The 15,089-nt window shown below is 38.6% G+C and overlaps 1 protein-coding gene across 2 annotated transcripts in view; it reads right to left on the bottom strand.

Annotated features, from left to right (window-relative positions):
- Nucleotides 1-16: 16 nt before the first annotated feature.
- The window catches only part of ZDHHC20 (zinc finger DHHC-type containing 20), a 26,443-nt gene continuing 11,370 nt past the window's right edge, over nt 17-15,089 (bottom strand). Inside the window, exons 5-13 of one of the 2 annotated variants that reach the window (XM_019472094.1) lie at nt 14,946-14,978; nt 13,982-14,102; nt 7,571-7,703; nt 5,818-5,944; nt 4,474-4,563; nt 3,174-3,289; nt 2,700-2,777; nt 2,148-2,181; nt 38-443 (exon numbers count right to left, since the gene is read on the bottom strand). In XM_019472094.1, coding sequence (XP_019327639.1) covers nt 2,740-2,777; nt 3,174-3,289; nt 4,474-4,563; nt 5,818-5,944; nt 7,571-7,703; nt 13,982-14,102; nt 14,946-14,978 — 658 coding nt within the window. In that variant the 3' untranslated portion in view covers nt 38-443; nt 2,148-2,181; nt 2,700-2,739. Of the gene's footprint in view, nt 444-2,147; nt 2,182-2,699; nt 2,778-3,173; nt 3,290-4,473; nt 4,564-5,817; nt 5,945-7,570; nt 7,704-13,981; nt 14,103-14,945; nt 14,979-15,089 lie in introns of both variants that reach the window. The other variant, XM_019472095.1, reaches the window with a different exon arrangement.

Below are 15,089 nucleotides of genomic sequence, written 5' to 3'. Positions count from 1 at the left end.
TTCCACCCCCCCCAAATTCCCCCCCCCCCCTTTTCGATTTCTTTCTGTACTCTGGAGACCTGCTATGGAAGTGACTTCTGCAGTGCCTCAGGTATGAAGTTTGCCCATGGGGAGGTAGGAGTCTCTGCAATCTACCCCCACCACTGCAGCATAACAGAAATGCATAGTTCCCACTCTGGACCTTGTGCATCCAAGCAGGGCACTTCAGGATTTGGCCCTTTGGTAGCAGTATATAATTCAGTGTTGCATAAATGCACATTAAGAATCTTAAGGCATCTGTCTTAACTTCCCTGCTCTGCAATAGTGCTTACAAGAATCCAATGTACTGTGCAGAAACTTGAATTTCTTGTCTCTTCCTAAAATGTTCATGTTCCATTTTTTATTGATCAACTTCTTCCAAACAAAATTAAATAATATTCAAGCACAAAATGTGTTGCAGAAACCTAGTGAAACAAAAAAGGTAATTAGTGGAATTATACCATTAGCTTTGAAAAAACAGATCATAGTGCATTACAAGAATGCAGCTAGGTAACATGTAATTTACAGACTCCTGACTCAGACCAGCAGTTAAGGTAACTTCAACTCATAATTAGCCTTCTGGGAGGCGTATTTTTTTTGTTTTGTTTTTGTTTTAAACTTCTTATGTTTTCGAAGATTACCTGCACTAAGAACGTCACTCCATCACCACTGACCTGTGGCTAAAGTCTCTTGGATCCCTGATTGGCAAGAATTGCTCATTAATTTTGAATTAAGTTGATAGATACGGGGACACAAATGATACTTGCCTAGGTGAGGCTGGGGCACTGCTGGCTGAGGGATTGGCCTTCTTTTGCAAATCATGCTCTTTTCTCTATAATAATCTGGGAATTTTATTTGTCAGCTGTAACTTTGCTTCTGCTGCATATTATAGGCATAAAATTGAAAAATACAACTATCAGTCTGTTACAGGGTATATGAAAGTGCATGGAACAGATGTTGGATCTCACAGCTATTGCATAGTTGCTTACAATTGCAGGGGGACTGGAATTAACCACCCTGGCCTACAGAAACTGTGATCAAATCCAACTGAACTCAGAACGGCTGAAACAGCATGGCTGTGCTACTGAGTTAACCATTATTTGAGATAACACATACCAAAATGCTTTTGTGTTGGGTGCAATTATGCACTATTTATTTATACAACTTTTAAAACTATAGCAGTTTGGGCAAGTGTGACACAAAGTACACAATCTTCCTGTATTAAATTTGGCCTGACTTTAGGAAGAGAAGGAGGATAGAAAGGAAATTAATTCCAAACTACTACCAGTTAATTGTCTAGCCTAAGCCAGTCACTTATGCTCCCTCTCCAGGTCAGTGGAAAAAAAGATTAAGACCTTTCTATAATACCCTGTCAAAGGCTGCTGGGATGAACTGCTCTCAGAAGATATCTATTCCTTTCTATGAAGGACAGAAAAGCCTTAGTAACCTGTTTAGAGCAGATTAGTTTTTATATAGCTAGAGGCTGAAAGGAGTCCCTTGCTGGGACATCCATTTGCACATTTATATAGCGTGTTAAGAAAAGTTGCAAAGGGAAAACTCGTCATTGGTGGGTTCTCTTGGTTGAATACGTTTTTCAGAAGTACCACTAACTAGTCTAATTTTGGTTTTGTACGAGTTTACACTGAGCAATCTGACCAACATCAGTTGAAGCATCACACCATCCCCCACAGAGACCTTTTAGACAGATTTTTTTTTTTCTTGAAAACAAACCAACCCCCCCCCCAAAACAATGATTCTAGGTCAGAAGGCTTATTTAAAAAAAAAAAAAAAAAATTAAGTGATCCTAAAATTACTGAGCTCACAAAACTCAAATATTGTGTTTTCTTTCCAAAGAAAATGGGAATTCCTTGCAAGTTCTGTCTCCCATTTTTTTTGGAAGAAAAAAGAAAAAGAAGGGGCAGGGGGGGAAAACGGGCAGAGGAGGTGAATGACTCAGCCCTCAGCATCTACAGTTGCTAGTTGTCCACATAAGATTCGTTTCTCTTCCAGAGAGAAAAGTTTAATGGGAGCTTATAAGCCCACCACAGTATGAAGTCAACATAAAAGAAGTCTAATGTAGTCACTGGAAATACACCAAGGGAAGTTTGCACATATGCAGCAGCACTCACTGTATTTCCTGAATGCAAAGTGTGCGCCGAGCTCCTACATAAAAGAAGATCACTGTCAATTCCAAGTGCGACGAAGCAGTCCGTATGCAGACACATATATTTACCTATTGACCTTCCTCCCTTGTGTGCACACAGCTTCTTAAAGAGCAGAGCACTGCCCACCAATATACTATTAAGAAAGAGACAGTTAAGGAGCTGCTCCTTGAGAACAGCGCTTCCTCAAGACAGCACTTCATCTTGAAATTGCCTATTTAGCAGATTAGATTCTTTTCTCTGGTCAGGTAACAAATCCAACACTACGCACGTCAATCTAAATTACAGGATTAGTCTGACCCATCTCGGATCTAGCCAGCTCATGTTTCGGGCACTGTAGCATTACTCCCGTTCTTGTTTTCTGGACAGCCATTCTGAGTTTTCTTTAGACTTTTCTATTACTCATCCAACATCAGAGGACTCCTCTGCATTCCATGACTAGTGACTTTTGACTTCAAGATGTCTACTTTAGTTTACTCATACATATACAGAAATGGCAATCAATTATGTTGGTCTTACCTGTTTCTCATTGAGATGGTTGGTTAGTAATAAGCTGAGATCAGCTTTCCAATGAAACTATAATATGCTTTTTTGCACCTAAAATGCAAGAGAATCTTAATTATGTGTTTTTGCAGATTTACACAACAAATAGCAAAGACTTCAAACCGGAAAGCACATTTATTGTATTGTGCCTATTTTAGAAAAATATTTTCCTCCCCCTAATCAAATGTAAAAAGATCCAAAATCTCAGAACAGGAAGTGTGAAAGCGAGAATTATCTATCTATTACCTTAGTGTAATAACTCATTTTGGAGCAGAGCATGAGACACAAGTTAGCCTTAACTTTTAAACATGCTGACTTGATTCTATGGAACAAGTTTTCTTCTACTTGACTCCAACCAATTCCTAGAGACTTTTTAGGCCTAAAAAAACCTGGAAAACCCCACCAGAAACAAAACCATAGAATCATCAGAAGTGTTACGGTGCAGGCTACCTGATTTAACATTTTCCTCTTCAGGGCCACTTTCCACCCACTGACTGTCACTGGCTAGCAATCGATTTTGTGATTCACTGAGTGGTCGAGTAGGAAAGGGCTGATTGGCTCCAGAGCTGAAAAGTAAGCAAAGTCAACAGGAATTCTGTAATAGCAGCAGCTGCTTATTTCAGACATTTGTAGAGTACTGAAGTTACTTAAGAGCAAAGCAAACAAAAAAACCTACACTGCCAACTAAAAATGGTCCCGGGCCCCCAACCCCAATTCTCCTACAGGCTTGTTCCAGTCATCAATCTAAACCCTTACCTGACATAGGCCACTTACAGTTCTAATGGAAAAAAAGCACAGACTGTCTATCTTGTCAAAGATAGACAAGAAATGGCATGCTAACAACAATGCTACTGCCACACAGTTAGAAAGAAAACCTAACCAGTACTGTCTGGAAGAACAACCTAATGCCATCTTATCCCATCAGTAAATGCTAGGGCCTTCTGCTGAACTTCTTCCTAATGCAAAAGGATACTCTGCTTTTTGCACAAGGGTCTGGCTCTTGTGTAAATTCCACAGGTTATGTTGCACTGGAAGCAACTTCTTCTCAGTATTGCCTCTGAACCCCCCCAATGCCTGATAACTGAGGTGACTGCTGTTAACAACAACCTTCAGCTGCAAATTCACCAAACTATACAGAAGACTTACAAAATGGCAGATGTAAACACCCCCAAAAGTTTCACATACTCCTGTGTCTTTGAATCTAAAGTAGGCTTCCTGAAAATACACTGAAGATACAAAACATGCAAATTTGGAGGGATAAAAAGTAATGAGCTAAAACCCCTCCAGCAGTGCTAAAAACCAGCAATAGCCAGAGTGATCTACCTCTCTTGCGAACTGTGTCTCAGCATCCCTTGTTTAAGCATGCTGGAGGAGGTGAAATACAAGTAATACCTTGCCTTTCTCTCATTCAAAAAAAAAAAATCTTAAAACCTTTTTTTCCATGGACCATTATTCAGTCTTCCCTGGGACTTTTCTGATTGTTGTTAAGAGCCAGTAAGCTCCCTTACTTTTTGTATTACTGTTTCCGTAGAGACATATCCTCTGTTACAGGTCAAAACCAAGAAACAGACTTTCTGCATCAAGCAGCACCATTTTTTAGTCCTGATCCATTCTGTCCTTCTCTGAAGACTTACAAACTCACTTTGAAGATGACAAGAAGTATAAAAAATTAAAAAATAGTTTTGAAACAATTTTTTTCCAGATGAAGTACAGAACAGTACAAAATCAGTATCTTAAATGCTATAGTTACCTTTTGGCAGGTTCATTTTGGCTTGAGACAGTAAGTTGCTCTGGATCCATAATCACCAAACGAGTTGGAAAATTACACCCGTCACCCAAACTAAGCCAGAAACAAAGATTCAAATCACTGTTTGTAGTTGACTTAAATGAACTGAAAAAGTACCCATGCAAAAAGCAAACACTACAGGCTCAAATCAATTACTTGAGTGCAGCGTTGGACTCCAGACTTGGGCAAGGCAGTTCTACCACTAAGCTGTATGATCAGTTAATTAAATCTTGGAGCTCAAATGATTCCCACCCTATCACTCAGTATGGATTGCTGAGCACAGCACTAGTCTATGTATTTCAGAAACATCACTGTGTTTCTGTAGACTGTAGCCCTAGTCTTCCCACAAACCACCGTGCACATGTAGTCAGACTATCTGGTATTTACAACCCCAGAAGCTGTAGCATAAATAACATTCTGGTGGCCATGCTTTCCCCTCCGCCCATCATTTTGAGGTTAGCTAAGCCTTCTTTTAAAGCAAGTTTAATCAGGATAAAATGTGGTGGCAAACCAGACTGATCCATCTACAATATAGCTTCTGTCTTTAATCACATGAGAAGTCATGGTAGTTGAGCAAACAGCTGAGGCAACTTAAGATCTTGTTATTACCTCTGCTGTTTGCTACCAGACCTCAGCTTCACAAATGGGTTCACCAGCATTTTAAACTGATACACAACCCCCCAAAAGCAGTGTTGAAACACAGCTCCTACTTTGTTCTGCTGACTTTTGGGAGTGGTGGGAGTGGGCAGCAGGTCAGTCTTGCTTCATCAAGCTTCTCTGACGCTTGTCTGCAACTCCCTAACACTGGCTCAGCTGAAGTTTTAAAACCAGTATTTTGCATTGTATCAGAATTTTTTTTTTGCACTGCTGCTTATTTACATGCACTTTCTCAGGCAGCTTCCAATACCAAAATCTACAGCAAAAGGAAAGCTGTCAAGCGTTTTCAGGGTAAGAGGGGGTGTTTTTAAACTGATGTTGTTTCAGTGCAGCTTAAGTTCAAGCATTTGGATCTCTGAGTTGCTGATTTCTGCTCCACAGAAATCACACTACACAAAAGGTGTACAATTTTTGAAATACACTTCTCAAAGCTTTCCAAACTTCGGTATTTAGAAGGCCCTCGTCTTTGAATGAAAACCCTGTGCAGAATTTGCTCAGTTTTCTCCTGCACATTTTCCCTACACCAATATTCATCGTGCAGGATTTACAAGTTGGCTTTTCAGTTGTGCTTTATTTTTTAGGAAAAGGGGAACAAGGTGAAAGTCATGGCATCAATTTATTCCCCAATTCATTCCCATTCAGACTGAATACCTGGTAAAGATAGGGAGTAGCCAATACTTCTTTTCATCTCCGAAAACCTCCCTCAGATTTTTGCTGCATCCAAGAGAAAAGCCATTTTTATCAGGGCCATTTCGAAATGTGGGTGCACGGAATGTTTCTGTAAAAGAAAAACATTCAGTATCTCTAAAGCAATAAGGAGTCGGGGAAGATGAATAAACAGACTCAAACTTCTCTATTGTGAAAACAGTGTCAGGCAAGCTGAGATGATCTTGATGTATATTACGGGGAAAAAAAAGTCATCTCAAGTAATCAGAGCGCATAAAAAAATAATCACAGGGTTAATGACAAAAATAGAAATGAAAGGTAAGAAAGTCACATAAGGAGAACAGTCATCTTTCTCTCTTTGCATTTAACATAAGGTCTGAGGCAGAGCTAAGTACCATCAGCATGCCAAAAATACCACATCCCTTAGTCGTTGATGGCTAGCTTGCTCTTTGGCCTGCGAAGCCTTTTTTGAGCAGAAGACTTCCTCTTCTAGAAGCAATTTACCATAAGCACTACTGGACCTAAACACATACAGGATAGTTTTTTCCACTTCTGCCAAGGTCTGAAGTTGAATTAAGAGCATCCCATGGTATCAGAGAAAGATGAGCTCTATTACATTAGATACACAGACACACCACGAACTGTAGCAAACCACCACCATTATTCTAGTCATTCTGGTTACACCCTTGGCGAAGAACCAAGAGGAGTCATTGCTCTCCCCATATCAACAGCTTGTCTTTTTACAATCATGATACAGAAAGTAAATAAAGTACTGACTGTGTTGCCAATTATGACCACTGACTTTTGGGCAAGGAACATGCTAAAATTTTCTTCAAAGCTAAAAAAGAGACTGTGAATATTCCTTAGCTGTAGATACATCAAAAGAAAAAGGACTCAAACAACCCTCCTGTCAAGCAATCAAAAAAATTCCTTTTCCTCCATCAAAAAATTCTAGCAAGCTGAAAATTATTTCACTTTTAATCAACCCACTTATTTTTGAGGATAGAAATTTAACTTCCATTGAAAGGTATAAGATTTTGACTTGTTCAGTTGTGGAAATACCCAACGGTCCCCATCCCCCCGACCCCGCAAAAAGACTTTAAAAAATGCTTTAGCAAGAACTTCAGATATTTTAACTACTGCACGTAACTTGCTTATGCTGGTCAATGCCATTTATAACATTTAGGCATAGAAATTACAGGAATCTCTTTTATTATTTAGGAAATGTGCATCAGTGTTTCCATTTTTACTGCACTGCTTTTACAAGCCACTTCCTAATAGCGAGGTGCATTTTATTTCACAGGGTTTAAGAATACTCTTTTGGATCTAGTTCAAAATGTAGTATATTCATATATAGTAGAGCATTCACCTTGGTTGTGGCAACCCAGCTACTCAAAGTATTAGAACAACAGGTTACTGGCAAGTAGCAATTGTGTTACATACTTAACACTATATAAAAACACAACAAAAATGCACAGTGCCTCAGAGATCTCAAAAATACAAACAAAAGAAATTAACATTCATCATGAATCCGAATGCTTGGCTCCAGCAGAGGACCCCTACACATGCTTCATTTTCCCATATGTTTCACCTTTAATTACTTTCACCAAATACGCTTCTTATTGCACAATATTTAAAAATTTTGTTTATATGTGATGGCATATCCTGTAGGCCTCACATTCTCATTGACTTGTTGGTTTTCTGGACAAGGCACAGTTCCATATTCCAATTAACTGACCTATGGTTGATCTGTTTTTGCCAACTAGCCAGCAGTGGTAGCTGAAGAGGGACAGTATGCTGATGAAGAACATGGCTGCCACGAAGAAAAGGAATAGTACGTGGAATTTTGCATGGGTATCTGGCAATTCATTCTGAGGAAGAAGAGAGAAAGAGATTAATACGTTAACACTTTTTAGCAACTAATGCAGTATTGTCGCTAAACATTTTCTGCCACACCCATTCTGCTACAGGTCTTTCACCTCACTTTTCACCAAGAAAAAAAAGCACAAGCCTGGCTTTCCTTTCATGTCATGTTAAACTGGTACACAACAGCACTTAAAGCTGATGGGTACCCCTTCCACCTGAGTTTAGTAGCATGAGTGTATATGTTCATCTGTTAGTTTTTAAATGCACAGTAGGAGGCAAGGAAAAAAATTTCCTATACTAAAAACTGTTAACTGTGCAGCCACAGCCAAAGAGGCACAGGGAAAACATGTCCAAAATCACTTTCTTTGAAGGAAAGACAATACAACAAAAACATCCAAACCCTTTCCTGGCAAGGTAATAATACTGAACCTACTTCTGAACTGGTGTAAGGAAGATAAAAGGGAAATGGCTGTCATATTGTGTTTCCAAGACTGAACAACTCCTAAACAAGACCTGGGACAGATCTTCAGTTTTTGATGATCTCTAAGGTTTAGGCAACCACCAGCATGTACCTAGCAAAATAAATTTGCCATGTCTGACCAGGCAGAAGTGATTCGCCAGAAGATCTACATGAAAAACAACAATTTCAGTACAACCACCATATAAAAAAAATAACCTCCCACCCAAACAAATCCCATTGGCCTCTTGAAAGTGCAAGCCTAAAAATGGGATTTGTAACAATACTATTCCAGTTCTATATCCTCAAAATCACAGTACTTTAAGTAGTTGATCTTTAACAGCACTATGAAAGCAGAGAGGCTATTTTTATTCAACTGTTTAGTTAGCATTACTGCCATTACTGTTTCCATTAGCTCATTCAGTATACCCACTTATCTAAGGCTGATTTTTTTTTTTTAAGACTAAAGCACATTTCAATTAAGATCAAGTGCACATAGGTATATCTATATCCCAGTACACTGCTTATATTCATAACTAACAGATTACAAGTCTCCTTCCTTCTGTGATGGTGTAAATAGCTACCATGAATGACTGAAAAATTATAGTAGGAACAGTATTTAAATAATTACAGCAATATTGGATTTTACCTTTGGACAATTCTCTGCAGCTTTCCTGCGGCAAAGCTTTGCGCAAACAAAGACAATTTATTAAACACTAGTATTATGTTAAGACGAAGTGTTTGAAAACAGCACAGGCTTTGTTAAGAAATGGTTGGTGTGCACACGTGCTCTCAGACGTGCTGAGTTCCAATGCCCATCAGCAGCCTTAGCCCTCGTTCTCCAAGAGACCAGAGGAGAGAGTACGTAAAAGCACACTACTAACTTCCAAGGCATGAAGTTTTCTACCAAAGCATAGAAGTATTGCTATTCAGATTGTGGCTGGATCACTTTCCAAGTAGTTCCTCAGCTTGAACAGCATGACTACACCAGGTGCATTCTTTGCTAATTGTTTCCATCACAAGTAAGGTTTATGTGAATATTCTGTATGATGAAACCATTCATAGAGGTCTGAAAAGCTCAGAATACTCCAGAGGTATAAAGCAATGGTTTATAAATTACAAAATCTTTCTGACTTCAGAACATATCTATTACCATTAGATGCAGTTTCAGTCAAAACCATAAAAAAATAAATTGCCGTTCTTTGCACAATTTTCTTTGTTTAGAAAAAGAACCCATAACACATCAGTACAGTTTTTCTTCTTCCCAATAACCTTCAATACTGAGATATGTTTGTGGGGTGTATCTTTAGCATAACATCTGAAATTGAACTAGTACTTAAGAAAATAAAGCAAGAAACAGGAAAACTTAGTTTAAATTAGCTTTTAAATTCCGAACTTTATACCTGAAGAGTGGTATTAGCTGTCTTAGCTAAGATGCTAGCACTTAACAAATCTGTTGTAGGCAAGATGTATGGCTTTTCAGTTACATAAATCTGTGCAGAAAGCCTAGGGAGAGCCCAAGTGTTTACCTTAGAGTTGGGCAGATATACACAGCATTTTCAAAAATGCTGGCTACCATCAGATGATGCTACAGTAAGCAAATGATAGCAGAGTCCAGCTCTCTGAACTGCCATCTAAGTTCAGTTTCCTTATTTACTGCCTTTTTATTTTTTGATGCAGTTTTGCTTGGACAATTTGTGCAATGGTCCCTCTTCCCCCTGCGGTAGGGATATGTTGTGTTTTGTTTTGTGATCCCTTGAAATCAAGGCTAGCAAAATACATACTCTACTTGCTTCTTATTCCTAAGCTTCATATTAAAGCTATGATGACTCTTCCTGCCTCAGAGCACACTGCAGTGTTCCCCAGTTTCCCAATTAATTTTTGTAACTTGTATTTCTATGACTCTTTTGGAATTGCATATTTAAACAAAATAGTTCTCTATAAAGAATTCTCATGCCAGTTGGTTTTGAAGCTCAAAGAGCAGTAACACCTAGTCTTTGTGTTTTCTGTGGGCCAGAAAATGTAAGTTTGTTTCAATTGCATCTTCCTAAAACAGTAGCTCTGTAACCTGGAGAAGGATTTTTTGAATTATGCGTGATTAATCTGCATGATCCCCAGGGAGCATTTATGTCTTCTGACTACCCAGTTTCAGCCACTGGTTGTAAGTTCTTGAATGACAGTTGCAGAACTGAAGGATCTTTCCAAAAAAGGCCAATTCCTTCTTGGAGAGAAGCATGCAGGCATTGAGTGCGTATGACAGGCTTATTCACAATTGTGTTCTAGCAGCAGTCCACATGCCACAGCACGTGAAAAAAAGAGTGAAACTTCAGACATTAGTTATTTAAAATCATTATGTTCAGCAGCAGCACCGAAGCACAGACTTGCCGGTGAGAGCGCTGCAGGGCTTACATAGGGAAGCAATCTGCACAATAAAATTAGGGCTACTTAGCACGTGTAATAGACTGAAGCCAGTCACTATTCTAAAGAGTCCCCTACAAACTCCTTCACAAGCATAGAGTCATTTGAGCATGTATCAGGTCACAAAATACACCAAACAAAACCCACAACAACAACAAAAAAAGTGCTGTCAGAGCTTGACTCGTTACTCATCTTTAGTAGCTAGGTCTAGCTTAAATCTAGAAAAAACTCAGAAGATCTGGTATATGTCCTTATGTGTATATGCAAGAGGAATGAGTTCTAACTAAGGATCTGGAATCGCTCTTTTTTTGTTGTTGTTGTTTTTGGTTTTTTTGCTAATACAACCAAAGTTTTGCAGAAGCATTTGCCATCTACCTGGAACATGTATCACATCCTTGAATTGGCTATACTCAGGATTGCCAAAATAATTTGGAGGACAATGAAAGACACTGAAAACAGCTGGAAAATATACAGGTTTCAAGGAGGAAGGAGTGCAGCAAGAATGAGGGTAGATACAAATACACACTGGGAAGTACCACCATGCACTATGTAAACAAGGCATCAAGGACTGGGCATTCAGCCAGTGCTGGTGTTTGTGTCAAATACATTTGGTTAAACTGAGGTTTTATCTGCTCATCTTTAACAACTTCCTAGGTAGAAATAAAAATTTCATGAGTACAGGAAAAGTAGTTAAGAGTATAAAAAAAAGGAATCATTGACATTCCCTTGATCTACAAACCAGATTTTAACGTTCGCATCAGTGTGTAAGCCTGTGGTTCCACCACTGTATGAACAGTATCAAGATTTCTTCAGCACTTCTGCTTAGAGCATGAAAGATGCTATGTAAAAGACTTGCATGTGCAAGTGGGAAACACAAAGACTTTCTTCAACAGAAGAGTTAGGTAGGTGTGCATGTCTCACAATGTTGGCAAGTATCTGCATGTGTCATGTCTCTATGCAAGTATTAGCAACAGTGCAAAACAAGGGATTGCTAAAATTTGTGTAGTTAGCACATACACCTTCACAACCTCATTACTACAAGTTCTGAAGTAACCAAGGCTACAGTCCCCAAGAAGCAGTTCATCTTCCACCCCAACATGGGATATATACAGCAGTTTGTTGCACGCTTTCCTGAAAAACATCTATGAAGAAGCAAAAAAGAAACACTACCTTCTGAAGGTATACTATAACAGTTCTGATAGTCAAGCTTGGGGGGGGAAAAACCAACATCTAGAGAGCCTCAACAGAAAACGTCAAAACAGTAATCTGTCTGATGCTGTAGCAGACAAAGCTGAGCATTAGCAATATACTGAAGCAGTCTACAGACAGCACGTGTCAGCAGTATGCTCTGATCTGGATACAGATGTAGGGAGAAGCTTCCAGGACTCTATTCTGCAGTCAACAGCACTTGCCTAAAAGCTTACATACTTGAGACATACTAGATTTTGCAAGCCTACATGATTATGGTGCTGCCACCTCTTTCTGGAAGTCTACTTTAGTCAGGCTATTATAAGATCAGAGGAATATTAGCTTTGTAGAAGCTTTGTAGAATGAGTGATTTAATATGAGTAAAGTGAGTCTGAGACCTACTCTAATCATAAGATCATGGCATCACCAGATTCTGTCTTGGAAGTAACCGGAAATGAAAGCAACAAGTGCAAGCACACTTGTCTATTGTCACATTTCAGAAACAGTCCAGTCTTGCAGGAAGCATTTTTAACAACTAAATCATAAAAAAAAAAAATCCCTCTTAAGTTTACTTCCTCTGCTCAAGGGTCCACTTCAATATTGTGTCCGATGGGCTTTGGAAGAGCCTTGCTGCAAATGCCGGTATTAAATGTTCATTGTGGTCAGATGTCCTGCGGACTTTTGCTGCACTAACACTTACGAAGTGAGGTAACAAAGCAAATTCTTTTTTTTTTTTTTGCTCAAGCACTGACTGGTAAATGTGTAAGAGTGCATCTACAGTTTCATTAGAAATTGCATACAAAGTACTGGAAAGCAGCCAGGCAGATGTTTGGGAGTGCCACATTCACAAATTAAAAATTTAACTATTTACAGTCAAGCAACACTGAACAGCAGAATCAGATCATTTCATCTGAAATATCTGTCAAGCCACAGCTATGACTGATAAATACATTTATGGCTTTCATCTCACACAATACTGACAGCTAAATTCCCACATAGTTCCTTGCTCTCCAGTGACAGGCCGCTATACAGAACTAGCGGACTAAGAGAAACATAGTACTTTGGCGCATCAGACCCATAGGCTCAGATGAACACAAAAAACCACTTTTTGCACCATTTATCTTACCTGTCTAATGCCAACTGTCTCAAAGTACAGCTATTCTGAATACATGATCAAGCTTCTCTTACCCTGACATGGCAATATCTTTTTGCTCCAATAAAGATTATTTCTACAACTACAGATAATGACTGCTTTTCCCAGTTACTCTGACAGCAACTAGCACCTAAGAAATACATGTTATTTACTTATAAAGATGTGATGGAGAGCCTTCCACTTACAGTGATTTTTCCCATGCTAGTTAATGGAAACTGATTAAGGGAATTCTTATGCTAGCTCTTCTGCCTAGAGACAGGAAGGCATAGTACAAGGTTTTGGAGATGAAAGAGAACACCACCAGAAGACGCTCTGTTCAGCCTGGAATGCAACTGGAACAAAACTGATAGGAGGAATGTAACGCTGACATACAAGGATGGTTGCCCTTCACATAAATATTATTAAATCTACTAAGATGCATGTATGCGTATTGATCATTTGACAACTGATAATAGTTGCAAGGAAGATGTATATCATTAACACTGTAAGTATCTTAGCATTCTACCCATATCAGATTGATAAAAGCCACTAGTATGAAGAAGTTCAGACATGCCTATGTAGGGACTCCAAAACAGAGCTTGGTCAGTTCCCAGGAGATTAATCTGCCTTATCTAGTAGCTGGTTATCCATAGACAAGTCTAGGAAAATACAAAATTGTTATTTATATTTCACATTTGTCAGTATTTTTATATATACATATGTGTGCGTATATACACACACACACATATATATGTAATTGTTTGATATAGCCAGTTCTTTCTATATCTACATATCTATATCCAATAGTCTAAAAAAAACCTGAGCTGTGCCACTCGATTTTGATGGAGCAGAGAAATTGCAGTGTCCTTATCGGAACTTCTTCCCCCAACTACTTATCTTGGGCAGTGTAATACATTTAATTCATTAATATTCGGAAGGTTCTCCTGCTTCAGTCACTTCGATTGATGCTGTTAATGGTAATGAACTATGGAACAGAGTAAATGGTGAGTGACAACATGCTGATGCAGCCTCCAATAACACATGCAGGATTAAACAAATGAACAACAGAAAAAAGCCTTAGAACTTACTGTCCAAAACTTTATGAAGTACTGCAAGACTGTAGCAGCAACAAACAGACAGTACAGTAAGGAATACATTAAAAACAGGAGGAAGAATTTGTAGTTAGAAAATCCCACACAATTATTCACCCTAGAAGGAGGGGAAAGAGAAAGAGGTTACTATGATATACAAAAAATAAAATAAAATAAAAAACAATACATTCAGCTTTTGCAGAGCATAATGTGTATGATGTCAGTGGTATGTCCAAAACAGTTTGGCACTAGTGTTTCAGAAGCATTTTAAGCCACCATTTTGAATGAAGTCTCTTTCCTCAGGCCAAATGATCTGGGCCCCTCACATAAATTTCACCCCCCACAAAGTTCTACAGGACAGGACATGAGCTGGCAAAGCGTATGATACATACAGTCTGTATAGGAAGCATCTCACACACTATGAACTAACTGCAGTCATCGCAGAAGATAATACGAGCCTCTCCATCAATTTCAGTGGATGTTGCTTTGGTTACAAAACCACCTTCAAGTCAACTACTGATAGCAGTATTTTTATAGTGACAGCACATAATATTGTTACTGACTACCAGTGAATACAAACTGCAGAAGAGTAACTGTCTGAGGGGGTCTTATGTATCATCTAGAATCAAGAACTGATTTTCACAGTGTAGTGGGTATCTCCTCTCCTGGTAACAATACCAAACTAAACAAAAGAAAGAAATGCCATTTCTCATAGATCTCGTTAACACCAGGGTTTCTCTGTATAAGGAGAAACTGCATGATTTGGGCTACTGGAGCTACAACTCTATGTTGCAACACACATTGGGAACAAGATTTATTTTCACATATTAAAGTCTCAAGAAATTCTGTGAAAATCAAGTTTTACTTCAAAGTTGCATTTTTAAAGCAGCATCTAATTCATCATGTAGGATCTAATTCATCGTTATTATACTGATTTTTTTGTTTGTTTTTATAAACTTACCATGGACAGTGGTGGTCCATTTTTAATACACATCTGAAAGAGATAATTTCCAGCATATTAAAGCAAAAATACATTTTCTTTCTAAGACACATACTTTTAGCTTCTACAGGTTTGGGGGTTGTTTTTTATTTTTTTTTTTTTTAA

Source organism: Aptenodytes forsteri, unplaced genomic scaffold (genome assembly GCF_000699145.1).
Source record: "Aptenodytes forsteri isolate BGI_AS27 unplaced genomic scaffold, ASM69914v1 Scaffold307, whole genome shotgun sequence".
NCBI classification, from domain to species: Eukaryota; Metazoa; Chordata; class Aves; order Sphenisciformes; family Spheniscidae; genus Aptenodytes; species Aptenodytes forsteri.
Note: the sequence above shows the minus strand (reverse complement) of the source record. Positions and strands in the feature narration are given on the sequence as shown.